At 47.8% G+C, this 13,292-nt stretch overlaps 5 protein-coding genes across 5 annotated transcripts; 2 read left to right on the forward strand and 3 right to left on the reverse strand.

The window, feature by feature from the left end:
- Positions 1-99: 99 nt before the first annotated feature.
- F4807DRAFT_469575 (terpene synthase family protein) lies at positions 100-3,112 on the forward strand (the record flags this gene model as incomplete). The annotated part of the gene is made up of 4 exons (XM_048002720.1): positions 100-939; positions 997-1,117; positions 1,169-1,467; positions 1,535-3,112. The coding sequence occupies 4 exons, from the start codon at positions 100-102 to the stop codon at positions 3,110-3,112; spliced, it is 2,838 nt and encodes a 945-aa protein (XP_047858244.1).
- A 1,419-nt stretch (positions 3,113-4,531) lies between these two features.
- F4807DRAFT_449755 (Aldo/keto reductase) lies at positions 4,532-5,566 on the reverse strand (the record flags this gene model as incomplete). Its single annotated transcript, XM_048000058.1, has 2 exons — positions 4,532-5,212; positions 5,273-5,566. 2 exons carry the CDS (start codon positions 5,564-5,566, stop codon positions 4,532-4,534), a joined length of 975 nt encoding a protein of 324 aa, XP_047858245.1.
- An 83-nt stretch (positions 5,567-5,649) lies between these two features.
- Positions 5,650-7,922, reverse strand: F4807DRAFT_469582 (FAD-binding domain-containing protein). Its single transcript, XM_048002721.1, has 7 exons — positions 7,466-7,922; positions 7,067-7,401; positions 6,956-7,017; positions 6,806-6,896; positions 6,409-6,766; positions 6,137-6,342; positions 5,650-6,068 (listed from the first exon to the last, which is right to left on the reverse strand). Exons 1-7 carry the CDS (start codon positions 7,804-7,806, stop codon positions 5,794-5,796), a joined length of 1,668 nt encoding a protein of 555 aa, XP_047858246.1. The 5' UTR covers positions 7,807-7,922; the 3' UTR covers positions 5,650-5,793.
- A 937-nt stretch (positions 7,923-8,859) lies between these two features.
- Positions 8,860-11,055, forward strand: F4807DRAFT_408835 (cytochrome P450). Its single transcript, XM_047996480.1, has 5 exons — positions 8,860-9,413; positions 9,473-9,601; positions 9,682-9,841; positions 9,888-10,502; positions 10,564-11,055. The coding sequence occupies exons 1-5, from the start codon at positions 9,222-9,224 to the stop codon at positions 10,992-10,994; spliced, it is 1,527 nt and encodes a 508-aa protein (XP_047858247.1). The 5' UTR covers positions 8,860-9,221; the 3' UTR covers positions 10,995-11,055.
- Positions 11,056-11,073: 18 nt separating this feature from the next.
- Positions 11,074-13,218, reverse strand: F4807DRAFT_198187 (cytochrome P450). The gene is made up of 4 exons (XM_047993777.1): positions 12,775-13,218; positions 12,425-12,710; positions 11,727-12,332; positions 11,074-11,637 (listed from the first exon to the last, which is right to left on the reverse strand). Exons 1-4 carry the CDS (start codon positions 13,039-13,041, stop codon positions 11,207-11,209), a joined length of 1,590 nt encoding a protein of 529 aa, XP_047858248.1. The 5' UTR covers positions 13,042-13,218; the 3' UTR covers positions 11,074-11,206.
- Between the last annotated feature and the right edge of the window lie 74 nt (positions 13,219-13,292).

A 13,292-nucleotide genomic window follows, 5' to 3' on the forward strand; every position in this document is an offset into this window, starting at 1 on the left:
TAGTACCTAAGCACTTGGTAACTACCTATGCATCATATTGGATACGATATCGGTTTTGATAAGAAACGGGGATGGGGAACGAAGTGGTTTGACGATGAAATGGCTCACCATTCTACTGAAACTCTTTCTAGAATGTTCACAACAATTACGCACCAAGATCTCAACGCTCAGGCGAGAGGCCTTCTCCAACGCATCTCGGGGCGACGAGATCCTTTGTATGGGTTTGGGGGTATGAGCTGTACTGTTTACGACACAGCATGGGTCTCCATGATCGCGAAAATAAGCCACGGACTAAAACGATGGCTCTTCCCCGAAAGCTTCCATTATATCCTAAACGCCCAACTTGAGGACGGGGGTTGGGAGACAACGATGTCTCAGACCGACGGAGTTCTCAACACTGCAGCCTCGCTTCTCTCTCTCATTAAACACGCAAGAGAGCCTCTGCAAATCCGTCAGGTCTTGGACAGTGAGCTACGAGAGAGAATCGAACGCGCATCAACTGCTTTGCAGTTACAACTAACGAAGTGGGACGTCTTAGCTTCGTCTAATGTCGGGTTTGAAATGATCATTCCTACTTTGCTTGAGCTTTTAGAGAAGGAAGGATATATATTTGAGTTTGGCGATAAAGCCGAGTTATTTCGACTTCGTGCAGTAAAGCTCAAACATTTCTCTCCAGAGTTGCTCTATGGGACGAGTAAACACTCGCTTATACACTCCCTTGAAGCATTCATTGGCAAGGTTGATTTTGACCAAGTAGCTCACCACAAGGTCCATGGCTCGATGATGGCATCTCCTTCCTCGACAGCGGCCTACTTGATGAATATCTCGACTGGGAATGACGAGGCTGAGGAATACCTTCGACATGTCCTCAATGCGTCCCCAAATGGAGATGGGGGTGTCCCCAGCGCCTATCCATCCACTTATTTTGAGTATACTTGGGTATGTCAATTGTACCTATATAGGTAGCAAGCTGTTCTCTTCTAAACACCTTTTCAGATTGTCTCAACCCTCCTTAAATCTGGATTCTCGCATTCGGACCTAGAATGTCCCGGGTTCAACGAGATTGCTGAGACAGTATCTCAAGCTTTCCGAAATCAGAATGCAGTAATTGGATTTGGTATGTTACATACCGCAGCCGGGATCATGTCACGAGGACTAATTGCTACAGCGCCTTCTTTGAATCCAGATGTCGATGACACATCCAAAGGCATATTGGCTTTGAGCTTATTAGACCATATGGACTACGAAACCGTTCCTCTAGATCAGATGATCTCTATGTTTGAGGCAGACACACATTTCCGCACTTATCCCAGGGAGAGAGACCCGAGCTATAGTGCAAATTGCCATGTGCTACTAGCTATACTTCACCATCCGAACAAAGCCCTATACGCAAACCAAATCAGGAAGATATCCCAGTTCTTGTGTGAACAGTGGTGGACAACTGACGGTAAAATCCGTGACAAATGGGTTAGTATATACGATGGTGATAGCTATCGATATCTAACTTGGTCTCCAGCTGATTATTTTATCCTAGAACCATGCTTGCCTTTACCCGTTCCTCCTCTTAGTAGAAGCTTTTACAGATCTGCTAGCATTAGTGGATGATGACACGATGCTGGACCTCCTGGACTCAGAGTTGCAATCCAGGGTGTCTATCACTCTATTTCAATCCTGCTTGCGAACAATGCTACTACAGAAGGAGGACGGTTCTTGGGAAGGTTCAGTAGAAAGAACCGCATATGGTATTCTCATCTTATGCGCAGCCCGTCGTTTGATCTTTTTCGAAGACATCCAGGAAGCGGTCGATTCTGCTATCAAGGAAGCCATTGATTTCATGCTCTCAGCAGGCGAAGCAACAGAACTGTCAGATCATCCCTGGATAGAGAAAGTCAGCTATAGGTCCCCATTTCTTACGGAGTCGTATGTGTTGGCAGCGCTGAAAGCGTTCACTACCCCGATACCCCGACCCAGAATAGAATATAGGAGCTGGGACCCTACTATACGCAAGCAAATGCAACCGTGCGTGCACATTTTCAAGGCGACACCGTTATTCTCCGACCTGCCGGACTGGAAGATTCACGCTTCTCTGACAGAAGCCTTGCTTTTCCGGCAGAAACTCGATCGTCTCCGATTACAGATCTTCCCTAGGGAGGATATGGAGACAGATAAATACTTTGCTCTTATTCCCTTCACCTGGACGGCTTGCAATAACCGCTCATTCACGTTTGCCTCAACATCACTCCTTTTTAAGATGATGATAATCTCCTTCCTCAATTATCAAGTCGACGAATATATGGAAGGCGTTATCGCACTCCAACTTGGCGGCTCTGTGGAGAACGCTCGAAAGGAGATCGGGAATCTATTTATTAGCGACGTCCCCGATCTTGAGAAACCCATGGACGGAAGGCTGTCACAGTTCGTCAAGCATGTCCTGGCGGACGAAGATGTTGTGAAGGCTAGCTGCTGGGACCGCAAACATCTCGAACAGCAACTACGCGCATTCCTTCTTGCACATGTTGATCAAATCGAGGACAATCTTTCTTTCGGGACCCAGTCAGACAAGGATATATATAGCTCGGCGTCCCGAACATTCCACAACTGGGTACACACCACGTCGGCATGCCATACGTCATGTCCTTATTCCCTCGCCTACCTGTCGTGCTTGATTTCTGCTTCTCTGTCTCGAGGCGCGGACTGTTTCCCGACCACATGTCAGAAATATCTTGCCGGGGACGCCTGCCAGCACTTGGCGACAATGTGTAGGATGTATAACGACATTGGATCGATTGCGCGAGATCGGGAGGAAGGGAATTTGAACTCAGTAGATTTTCCCGACTTCAGCTCTACGAACATGACACCTGCGTTGGAAAAGCGCAGCACCATCGACGACAGGAAGCATACGTTATTTGAGTTGGCGGAGTATGAGCAAACCGCGCTTGAAGAAGCCCTTAGGCGCCTTCGAAAAGAAGCTGAGATGCCAGGGATTCCGCCAGCGGTTGCTAGGGCAGAGCAACGTAAAATGGCCATCTGGGACATGTTTGTTGACGTGACAAATCTTTACGGGCAGATTTACGTGGTTCGCGACATGTCAATTCGAATCAAGCCAAAGTAGATACCTAGAAATATAGGCACCTGCGAGTGTTGCCCAGAAAAGGCCTTAGATGCAGTACGCTTTTGACTTTCTCATCTCTCATAGATGTATTAAAGATACCCCTTAAGGTGGACGTCATTTACTACCCATATCAGGTGGGATTAAGTGGCCGTATTTTACTACATTATAAATGGAAGCGTAGCCGTTTCTGTCCGTTTGCCTCCGTTTTGTAGCTGAGCTTAGGTAGCGCCACAACATTTTAAAAATGACCAAACTTATGCTATCCCTTTAATTGTTAGTTGTCTACAGCCAGGGATTAGGAGACAAAGTACATCTCATATGACATGTTTGACCGGATCTAGAATATAGAGCATGAATGGTACATGATTTTAGATATATTTTTCCTCGTACAATTTGTATCAGCAGTGCCCTGAACCGAGCTTTTGTGGGTGCTTAGATGTATCTTACCTTTTAGTCCCTGGTGGTAGACAACTACCAGTCAAAAAGATAGGTCACATATACAATCCAATATGTCTCGTCCTACATGTCGCGGGCAGGTTGAGAGCGAGGCGGTAACTCGATGGGACTCGACGAGATCGCACAAACATGGAGCTACGCCCCCCCTATTCAAATCTTTGCAATATAACTAACAGCGAAGGATAGGCATGCCTTGGCCCTTATTGAATGGTGTGATGGGGCACATACGGCCATGTCACACTTGAACGTACCTAGGTCTCCTCGGAGACGCCATGGCGTTCTTGGCTGGGCGGAGGGGCATTTTGCTCCTGTTTTAGTTCATGGATGATGCAGGCTCTCGATAAAAAGTGCTACAAAGCTACGACGAGGCGAATTTCGCGTCCCTCAGGAAAGTAGCGGTGGAGTACGACAAGGCTGGGACGTTCCAGAAGCTCTAGAATGTATGCAGGATTATTTATATATTGATGCGTTTGAAAAGAGGCGGCAGGATGTTGCGAATTGGAGGATTCGAATGTGTGCTACGCGCCGGGCTGCACATAACGATTTTTCCCGCGTCGGGCAGTCCTAAACTAGCTCTCCGGTATTATTCATTATTGCAAACCCAAAGGGGGCGCCACTGCGGCATAGAATGAAACAGTACATTCTGTAAAAAGCGAATCGGCGACATTGCACTCAGTTCGCCGTGGCTGCCTACCTTGGGAGGCGTCGGGAAACCTCTTGTCTCGCAATCTTTCATTCTCCGGTGGTTACAGGGGAAGATATTAGAACGTAGTAGAGTACTTGGGTTGCCTGGTAGTAATATGGCCACAGGGGAAAGCAGAGGAGGAGCAGATAGGCATCAGAGCTATTCAGACATACGAATAAGATCGCTTAGGTACGAGAGAATCTAGCTTGCGATAGAGTTCATTTAGGTTTCTAGCTAGCTATGAAAGGATCAAGGTCAAGTCTCGCTTGACACATTAGCTAGTAGACGAGGATAGGTGCAGCATCATCAGCCACCCCATCCCAAAGGTCGTTCATGCCCTCGACAAGGTTTGGTGGGAGTGGCCCTCCATGGATTGCAGAAGCATAAGTATCTAACTGATTCTGACTGCGAGGTCCCACGATAACACAATCTCCTTGTTCCCCGTCCAAGATAGAGTGGTTCAATATCCACCGCATGCTAGCATCGATCATGTCGACTCCATGAGCCTTACAAAGCGAATCCAGCTTGCGAATTGCGTCGTGAAAGGCTGGTTTGTCGTACCAGTGCCTGCCTGCCATACCCATAAGATTGTCCTTGGAGACCTCAAAGCGAGTCCCCCGAAGAGCATCGGGGTTGTTTTTCGATAAAGTGACTTTGCCCGTCAACATACCCCCAGCTAGGGGTGAGTATGCCACGAAAGATATGCCGTACTTGCGAAGAAGAGGGAATAATGTCGTCTCGTAAGTACGGCATAGAAGGTTATACTGCCCCTCAAAGACGCGTGGTTTCACATAACCCATTTCTTCGCATATGTTAAGGTATTCTTCGAAAGACTCAGGTGAAAAGTTGGAGATGCCCGTCTTCGTGCATTTGCCTTCCCGGTACACGGCATCGAATGCGGCAGCTTGATCCTTGAGGGGAGTGACATGATCTGGACCCTGAGCGTAGAAGGTGTTGACCTGGTACAGCTGGTTAGGGCTTTTTGAGACTTCAGGGACAGCAAATCTAAGGGAATATACCTTTTTGGTTTTGAGGCGCTCTAAGCTTTCAGTCATGGACTTCCGGACCGCGTCGACTGTAAGGGTATTGTTGCCGCCGTCGAACCACATCGTCTTGGTGTCGACAAGAATGCCCTCATGTCCAATTTCGCCGAGGATGGTCTCTGCCACACCTGGATTGGTAAACGGGTAGAGAGCGGAGGTATCGATCTGTTGGCAATCTAGCTTATCTAGCTGTGCGATCTGGTCACGAACCTGGTCTATCCCATAGTTGTGACCCCAAGTACCAGTACCAACCAGGATTTTCGGGGCCATGATGAAGGTTCGGGTGAGTTTCGTAGACTATTTACTCTGAATTGGAAATCTTGATCGACAACGCGCATCAGGAAGGGCGCCGGCTATTTTTAAGCACCTAGCATTTTATTACTTTTGTACCTCCAGCATACCTATAAGTACATAAGTATGTATCTATGTATGTAAGGGCCCGCAGTATTCTGTGTAACATCCCCTCCAGTGGCGCTGTCTTTGTCCTGGGCTCTGAATCAGGGCTTCCCAACCAAGAATCCATTATTTTGTAGGTTTTGGAAGAGTCCATTGGGGTCATATCTCTGTGCAACTGACTTGAGCTGATCAAAGTTCGCTTCGCCGTAGCTCTCGAGAACCTTTTGCGTTGGCCCGGCATGATTCATGAATTGGAAGTCGAGAAGAAGATCCCTATCCCTAGATAGCCCGTCGATGCTATCCTGGAGAGCCTCGATCGTACGCTGTGCAACGGCGTCGTCCGCTTCATCTTGCCACTCTACGACTAGAGACCACCCTAAACCCCGCGATTTAGTAACTGCACGTGGCGTATACCTCCCTAGGGTAGGAAGAACGTATACTTACACGTTTGTGAGACTTTAGGTAGGCCACACAAGTTCCCGCCGAGGTCTTCCCCCTTTTGTACCATTGCTGACGACATAGGCTCAATAGTATATGACAGATTTGCAGGAAAAGACATGCTAGACGACTGTGCTATTGACAAGAATTGTTCGTAGAACTTGATATAAAGATCGTAATCGACCATAGTAGTAGCTGCGGAAGGCGATCGTCTAATTGAATTAGTATGTATTGTCTAAAGTGCCGAGGACCTTGAGGTCGGCCTTTGAAATGCTTACCTCGCATCATAGGGGGCGCTAGAAGCTGCAAAGGCGGACGTCAAGGAGACAATTATTCCATTTGCAAGCGGAACAGGTGAGCCTATGAGACTCTCGAGGTTATAAAATGGCTTAAATACCGCGGGTGGCTCTACCGCCCAGTCTGCATAGAATAAGCCCACGTTGATCGCCGAGGGGCTGAAAGTAACAAAGATGTCAATTCTTGAGTCGAACTCCATTGCTTCTTGGACTTGAACAGTCGCATTCAAGATATAGGCATAGTCGGTGGTATTATAAGTATTGATACTATACTGTGTATGGAGAAGCGGATAGGTATCGATATCAAAGCGGGTAACAAGGCCAGTATATTGGTGAGCCCCTGACTAGGTAGGTATACAATACGGGCGACGAGACGTACCAAGATTGGAGCCACCCCCTTTTAGAGCGCGAAATAATTCCGGGTTCTCTGTAGCATTGGCATAAATGATAGTCGAGTTCGCCAAGACCACCTTCGAATGATTTTTAGCTAAGAAATAATTGGCACTTGGAAAACAGCTTGCAGGCTTACTTCATAGTTCTTGACGTTATCGGTGGCTAGGCCATATTGGCTGGAGAAATATGGCATTCCACCTAGCTGGAGTTAAAACCAAGCTACCAAAGGCAGTGAGCGCGTCATTACCTCCAAGCAGGCAGCCAGATATTCCAACTTCTTGCTCTCGGGCCCCCGCTACCGTCCTATTGCTAGCTTCGGCGGCATCCCATAGGTCCCCCCATGAATTACCTGGGCCAGCATGCAAGACCCCTTTCTGGTCCAAGGCAAGCGAGTTCAAATCCCGTAAATCGAGAAGTATGCCAGAACTGTCGACACTTGAAAACCCGGGGTTTGGATTGTGCCCACGGCCTCTGACGGCAAATTTACATCCAACCTTGGCGATGACCTTGAGAAGAAGAGCAACTTCTTGCGCGCTCCGTGGGCGAATGAAGCAGTTTGAGGGTAGCCAACAAGTCTGAGACCTAACAGATAGTTGTGATAAGTCAGAACATCGGCATAATGAATTGTCAGTGATAATTTTCTTACCAATTGACATCCTCCTCCAGTGGGTACTCTGAGCTCGTAGAATTAAAAACTTGAGCGGGAAAGATCAAAGCGGCGATAGTACAAGAAGCAGTAGCACGTTGGACGTTGGGCGAGCTAGTAGAGTCTAGAATACTTGCTGCTGCCGCATTGATGGCCCCTGAAGACTCGGAGATGAGCTTCGCAAGGTCTGTACTTGTGTCCTCGGGAGACTTTTGGTTTCTCTGTTGGACATTTAGAAGATCGTCGGATAGCAACGCAGTCGAGTACGCCACCAGGTGCCAAACCACACAGCAGAATAATGCCGAAATTCTTGCCATAACCCGTGGAAAGTGACAAAACATCGATACTCAATGGGAGTTTCCACACTATCAATTGCTCACACGGATTCGCAAGACGGTTTCAGCGCCTACATATATATACCTAGTTAGATATATAATCCAGGTACCTAACCAATTCAACGCAATCCATCACGAAAGAGACTGAGACCCGACCCCAAGAAAATTCTATAATTATGAGTGGCACGGAATTTCAGATAAGAGTTCGTGATTACTGTTGGCGAAGCGGTGAATCATTCTTCTCAAGAGCCACGCACCACGACAGTAACTCATCGTGAGGAAGGAGTTCCAGGCAAGGTTACATCAGCGCCCAATGCAAGCCTCCATGGATTTGAAACCGAAGATAGGTCGGTAGGTAAGCGACTAGAAAAAGCTCTCACAGCTATATAGGATTGCCGCGACAGCATCCTCCAGAGCTATGTCTACGAAGGTAACGTTGATGTGTACCTTGATAGGTCTGTTTCAAAGCCCGCAAAGTACCTACCTACCTAGACTCGCCGAAATGATGGTTTGCTGTTATCAAGAATGCGCCGTAGTCGAAAGAGAGGATTGTGCAACATCAGATCTATCTTTAGAACTATGCTATTTACAGACTGCAGAAACCTTTCATTTGTCGAGTGTTCGCAGAATGTTTCTTAGGCAGCTAGTACAGCTAGTAGGTTTGCCCCACCCACCTTGAATTTCAGTTGGTATCTGAAGCTATTCGCAACATCCCTGCTGATCAACTAATTTAGATTCAAAGGTACCTCCTATACATCCAATTACTTCAAATTAACATGTTTTTGAGGATATATCAATACTCACGAATGCTTCCAATACCTTTAACTCACCTCGATTTAACCTAACTCTAGCCTGACTTAAGCTCTGCTCTTATCTTTTGTTCGTACGGCTTCTCAGTGACATTATGTAGTAGATGTAGCCGTCGGATCTGTTTTGGCGGACATAGCTCCGTCTACGGTTCCTAACTACGATACATTATCTCATAGGAGTAGACGCCACTCTGTGAACTCTGCAAACAAGAGATTTTTACATTCTGCAAAATAACACAGCTCTATATTTAAATCGTCTACCATTGGAATGCCGACGGCAGGATCTGTTGGACGCATAGCATTTCACCGGTATGTGCAGTCCCGGATGAGGGGTGGAGGAGGCGGCGCCTCGTCGGCATTCTGTAGGTCCCTCCATCTCCAACGCCCCCACCAGTTTGTCGGTCTTCAGCCAATTCTGGTGAGCCTTGCCACTCATGTACCTGCGGGTCGGACTGCTGAAATGGTTCGCTTCCGAAACATGGCGCTCCTGGTTTAGCTATCATTCGAATTAAAAGCAAACGTAACTCAACATGGAAGGATTGGACCTACTGAGTATCGACGCGATGAAAACCAGACCCAACCAACTGCGAATTATATCTAAAATCCCCTGCCATGATAGGTTATGTGGTTTCTCTGTTGCTCTTCCTTTGGTTTTATTCGATGTTTCACCCTTTAAATCACAGGAATAAACGAATTTCTTGTGCCCCTATTCACGGTTACCGGTCGTTGCTTGAGCCAACCCTTCTCCTACAAGCTAGATTTGCCTCTAATGCACCTGAATTAATCAGGAGCGGGTACGAGAAGGTGCCTAAACCTTTACTATGTAAAATCTTAGAGATCATCGTAGCCAACTTTGCATTCAGTTTAAGGACAGACCTTTTGTGGTTCGCCGCTATGATGCCGACATTACAATACTTCCGCACAAATATGTGGCTGAACTCTGCTCAGCCCCAGCCAGTATTAAGATGAGTGCTGTAAAAGTTCAAGTCGCGGTACGCCCTATGCCCATTATTCTTTTGCTTATCTACCTAATTCACCTTGATTGAATGCAACTGATGAGTTACTTGATTAGAACTTGGTCCACAGATGGACCTATTCATCCTTCATAGAACATTCAGACCTTCACTTTCGCGTCGTGGAGAAGAAGCTCATTCCTCAGCTGCCTAAATATATCTATGCGGCCACGAAGGAAATGGAGCATGCGTGGCTTACCAATGTTCCCAAGCCCCAGGGTGTGTCATCTATTTGTGTCATGTTAGCCGGTTCTAATAGCATTAGATTGGACCGAAGTTGACATACAACATATAATTCGTACCCTCGTTTCTCAGATGTCATCTAGGATTTTTCTGGGGCTCCCTACGTGTCGAGACCCAGAATGGCTTAACTTGGCACTCACCTTTCCCGCCGACGTGAATACCACCGCGTTCACGCTTCGAGCCTTTCCTCCGTGGATGCACCCGATTATTGCCCGACTAATCCCCGCAAGATACAGGGTGAAGAGGAAGATTGACTTGGCTACGGAGATCATCAGACCCTTGATTAGCAATGAGGGCGAGAGACAAGACAAGGGAGACGGCGGAGGAGACGATACGCTACTGGACTGGATGATGAGTAATGGGGACGAGAAGGAGACACGCGTTGGCGAGATGGCGACTCGCCAATGTCTCTTGGCACTTGCAAGTACTCATGCGACATCAATGGCGGCGGCCAATGCTCTGTTCGACCTTTGTACCCATCCGGAATGGTTCGCAGTACTTGAAGATGAAATCAACGATACACTCAGAGATCGAGGCTTCCTAAACTCGGAGAAAGGCGCCAGGGAATGGCTATCAAGCCTTGAGAAAATGGACAGCTTCCTCGTGGAGAGTCAACGACTACATCCGCCGATTCTTCGTACGCAGACCATCCCCTATACCTAGATCAAGGCTATTCTATTCTAACTTAGCAATTGCAGTATCACCTCAGCGGGAGGCAATGGTACCGTTTATCCTGAAAGACGGTACATGCATACCGAAAGGATGCCGGGTTGCATGGGCAGCCAGTAGTCACCTAAACGACCCTCACGTCACACCGAACTCGGAAGTTTTCGACCCTATGAGAAGTTACCGCAAGCGTTACTCCTTAGACCGACGGAGTAAGCACCTTGCTGGTCAAACTAACATAGATAATCTGGCATTCGGATACGGGAGACTAGCTTGTCCAGGTAGGGCGTTTGCGGTAGCCGAGGTCAAAGTTCTTCTAGTGAAATTTCTGACTGAATTTGACTTCAAGTTTCCCAAAGGGATAAGCATGCTACATTATAAGTCAGCGGATGAGATTGTGTTCCCAGACCCCAAAGCAAGAGTATTGATGAGGAAGAAGCTCTGTAGAAAGACGCAAGCATGATCGGCAGTAAGAAGATGCCTCGTGTCTCAATAGAATGCGATCTTGGTACTGTTGACTTTCTATACCATAGGTATTCATGTGATAAGAGTTGCGTGTTGTGCGCACATGTCTCCTATTATGATTAATCCTGAATGAACTAAATTTAGGATTAATGATTAACTCGAGAGGAACGATTGCCTCAGCTGTCGCTACTACTAGCCAGTCATCTACATCTACTTTTCGTTCCGTCTTCGTATAAGCACCTTAGCCAACGGGTCCGGGTATATATTCTCATCAGAGCATAGGTTACGCGGCCTGCCCTGGCCGAATGGGTACTTGAAATCGTACAGTAGTATCAAATGACCAAGTATCATCTTGATCTGCTGACCTGCATAGAAGCGGCCGGGGCAGGCGTATTTTCCATGCCCGAAGTGAAGATTGTTGCTATCAGTTGTCGCAAACTGATAGCGGTGGACGTTCTCGGGGTGCGCGGGATCATCGCGCAGACGGGCCCATCGAAATGGTTCAAATTCAGTATTCTCCCCTGGCAGGTATTCTGGATCGTTAAGGATCGCGTCTGAGGCCATGGCTATGTGCGTCCCGGGTGGGAGAATCGTGCCATCAGCAAGCCGCAGAGGCTCACGCACGATGCGGTTGAACGCAACTATCAAATATCATGACTTATTAGCCACACTTCGAACTGTTTTTCCTATGTGCCGTGTTGGTGGAAGGATCCTAATAATGCAAGCTTACATGAGGCGGGAGGGTTGACCCGCTGCGACTCCTTGAGAAAGCTGTCTAGCTTCCGGAGCTTGGGCATGGCAGGCTTTGTCCAGCCACCGCTACTCTTCAACGTTGATTCCAGCTCCTCCCTAAGGGGGTCAAAGTACTGAGGGTATGCACAAAGGTCATACATGGCGTGGGCAGCAGACATGCTTGAGGTGTGAACCGCGGCCATACTCAGCAACAGTTGTCTATGAGCCAGTTTATTTGGTCTGCTCTCGCTAACGCTTCCCATGTGCATCATCCACTGCAGAATATCCTCCGTTCCGTCATAGCTAGCCTTACCGTTCCCGGCAGCCTGATGCTTTCGCACGATCGGGCCGATGATGTGCTTCGCAGTTGCGAGGTTCGCACGTACACGCCAGTATGCGGGCAGTAAAGGAGCCACGAAATAATGCATGTACGTTGGCAACATGCGCAAAGTTAGTATCACCCCCTGGATGTTCTCAGTATATCGGATGCTAGTTGATAGCCATTCTTCGTTTCGGCATGCGACTGGGCCGAGGAAGACGCGGGCCGACACTCGGTTCACGAGACGGAGCAGGATATCGTGGATCGATACGCTAACCCATTCATCTTTACATATAAGTCAGCGTCCCGAATGGGTATGTGTGAGCGGGTGACTGGAGGTCTGTAAATGTAGACAACGCTCTATGTTACCTACTAACCTTGACACTCTGGGACCTCGACCTTGATCGCATAATCCAGTTCTTCCTTCATCCACAGGGCCACAAGGGCCAGATTCGGCGTTAGTCTCTGCTGAATGACGCGTGTAAGAAGATCACCCTCTAACAATATGGTCGTATTGGTAAATTGGCCAGATAAATTCTTAACATGGGCAGCGAGGCCGCTGACTTGATGCTCGGGCAAGCTGCGAATATGATCTGCGTGCTTATTTGAAATAATCAAGATTTCTCCATCGTTGCGTCGTATCTTGAACATTGAATTCTTATACTGATCACAAGTAAGCATAGAGGGATGACATTTACTCCAATGATCGGGCCATGTTATTAATCACCTTCCCATATCCCTCATTAATGATCACAACACTGTTGCGGAAGAACCGCAACCCAACAAGCCAATTGGGTTCAGCGAAAGACCTATAACCAACGACCGGCGCCTTAACCGTAGAAACACTCGAGGCGACGACCTTCAAGACGTAGATACAAAAGGCACCCGAGATCAGTAGGAAAATCACGGCTTGTTGGTCGAGGAAAAGCCACCGATTCTCTGTAGCGGCACTATCCGTGCTGAAGTGGCGCGAAAAGGGAAAAGGAAAAGTCATGTTGCCAAATGTTACACTGAGAGTGAACCTCTGACTGAAGCATGTAAGGGGCGTGTCGGCGCACGCATAATGTAGGTATTGTACGTATCACCGGCGGACTTCCCGTTCTGATCGAAACCGAGTGATATCTATTTTCCGTCATAACATCCTGATCCTGCACTCCCCTTCGCATGCCGTGTGACATAAAAGATTTGGCCATAATGTTGGCTTCGTGGAGAGATTGGTCTATCTCGCCCCTACCCCGAGATCAA

This window comes from Annulohypoxylon truncatum, assembly GCF_022578515.1.
Source record: "Annulohypoxylon truncatum strain CBS 140777 unplaced genomic scaffold F4807scaffold_3, whole genome shotgun sequence".
Lineage (NCBI taxonomy): Eukaryota > Fungi > Ascomycota > Sordariomycetes > Xylariales > Hypoxylaceae > Annulohypoxylon > Annulohypoxylon truncatum.

What these genes read in the sequence shown, in the direction of transcription:
- F4807DRAFT_469582 (XM_048002721.1), bottom strand. Translation starts at nt 7,806, where the DNA reads ATGTTTTGTCACTTTCCACGGGTTATGGCAAGAATTTCGGCATTATTC. An exon ending in CTGGAGGAGGATGTCAATTG is followed by an intron (nt 7,402 to 7,465) that starts GTAAGAAAATTA and finishes ACTATCTGTTAG; the next exon opens with GTCTCAGACTTGTTGGCTAC. An exon ending in AGCGCCCCCTATGATGCGAG is followed by an intron (nt 6,343 to 6,408) that starts GTAAGCATTTCA and finishes TAATTCAATTAG; the next exon opens with ACGATCGCCTTCCGCAGCTA.
- F4807DRAFT_408835 (XM_047996480.1), top strand. Translation starts at nt 9,222, where the DNA reads ATGATAGGTTATGTGGTTTCTCTGTTGCTCTTCCTTTGGTTTTATTCG. An exon ending in TCAGGAGCGGGTACGAGAAG is followed by an intron (nt 9,414 to 9,472) that starts GTGCCTAAACCT and finishes CTTTGCATTCAG; the next exon opens with TTTAAGGACAGACCTTTTGT. An exon ending in CAATGTTCCCAAGCCCCAGG is followed by an intron (nt 9,842 to 9,887) that starts GTGTGTCATCTA and finishes TAATAGCATTAG; the next exon opens with ATTGGACCGAAGTTGACATA.
- F4807DRAFT_198187 (XM_047993777.1), bottom strand. Translation starts at nt 13,041, where the DNA reads ATGACTTTTCCTTTTCCCTTTTCGCGCCACTTCAGCACGGATAGTGCC. An exon ending in TTAATGAGGGATATGGGAAG is followed by an intron (nt 12,711 to 12,774) that starts GTGATTAATAAC and finishes ACTTGTGATCAG; the next exon opens with TATAAGAATTCAATGTTCAA. An exon ending in GGTCAACCCTCCCGCCTCAT is followed by an intron (nt 11,638 to 11,726) that starts GTAAGCTTGCAT and finishes GATATTTGATAG; the next exon opens with TTGCGTTCAACCGCATCGTG.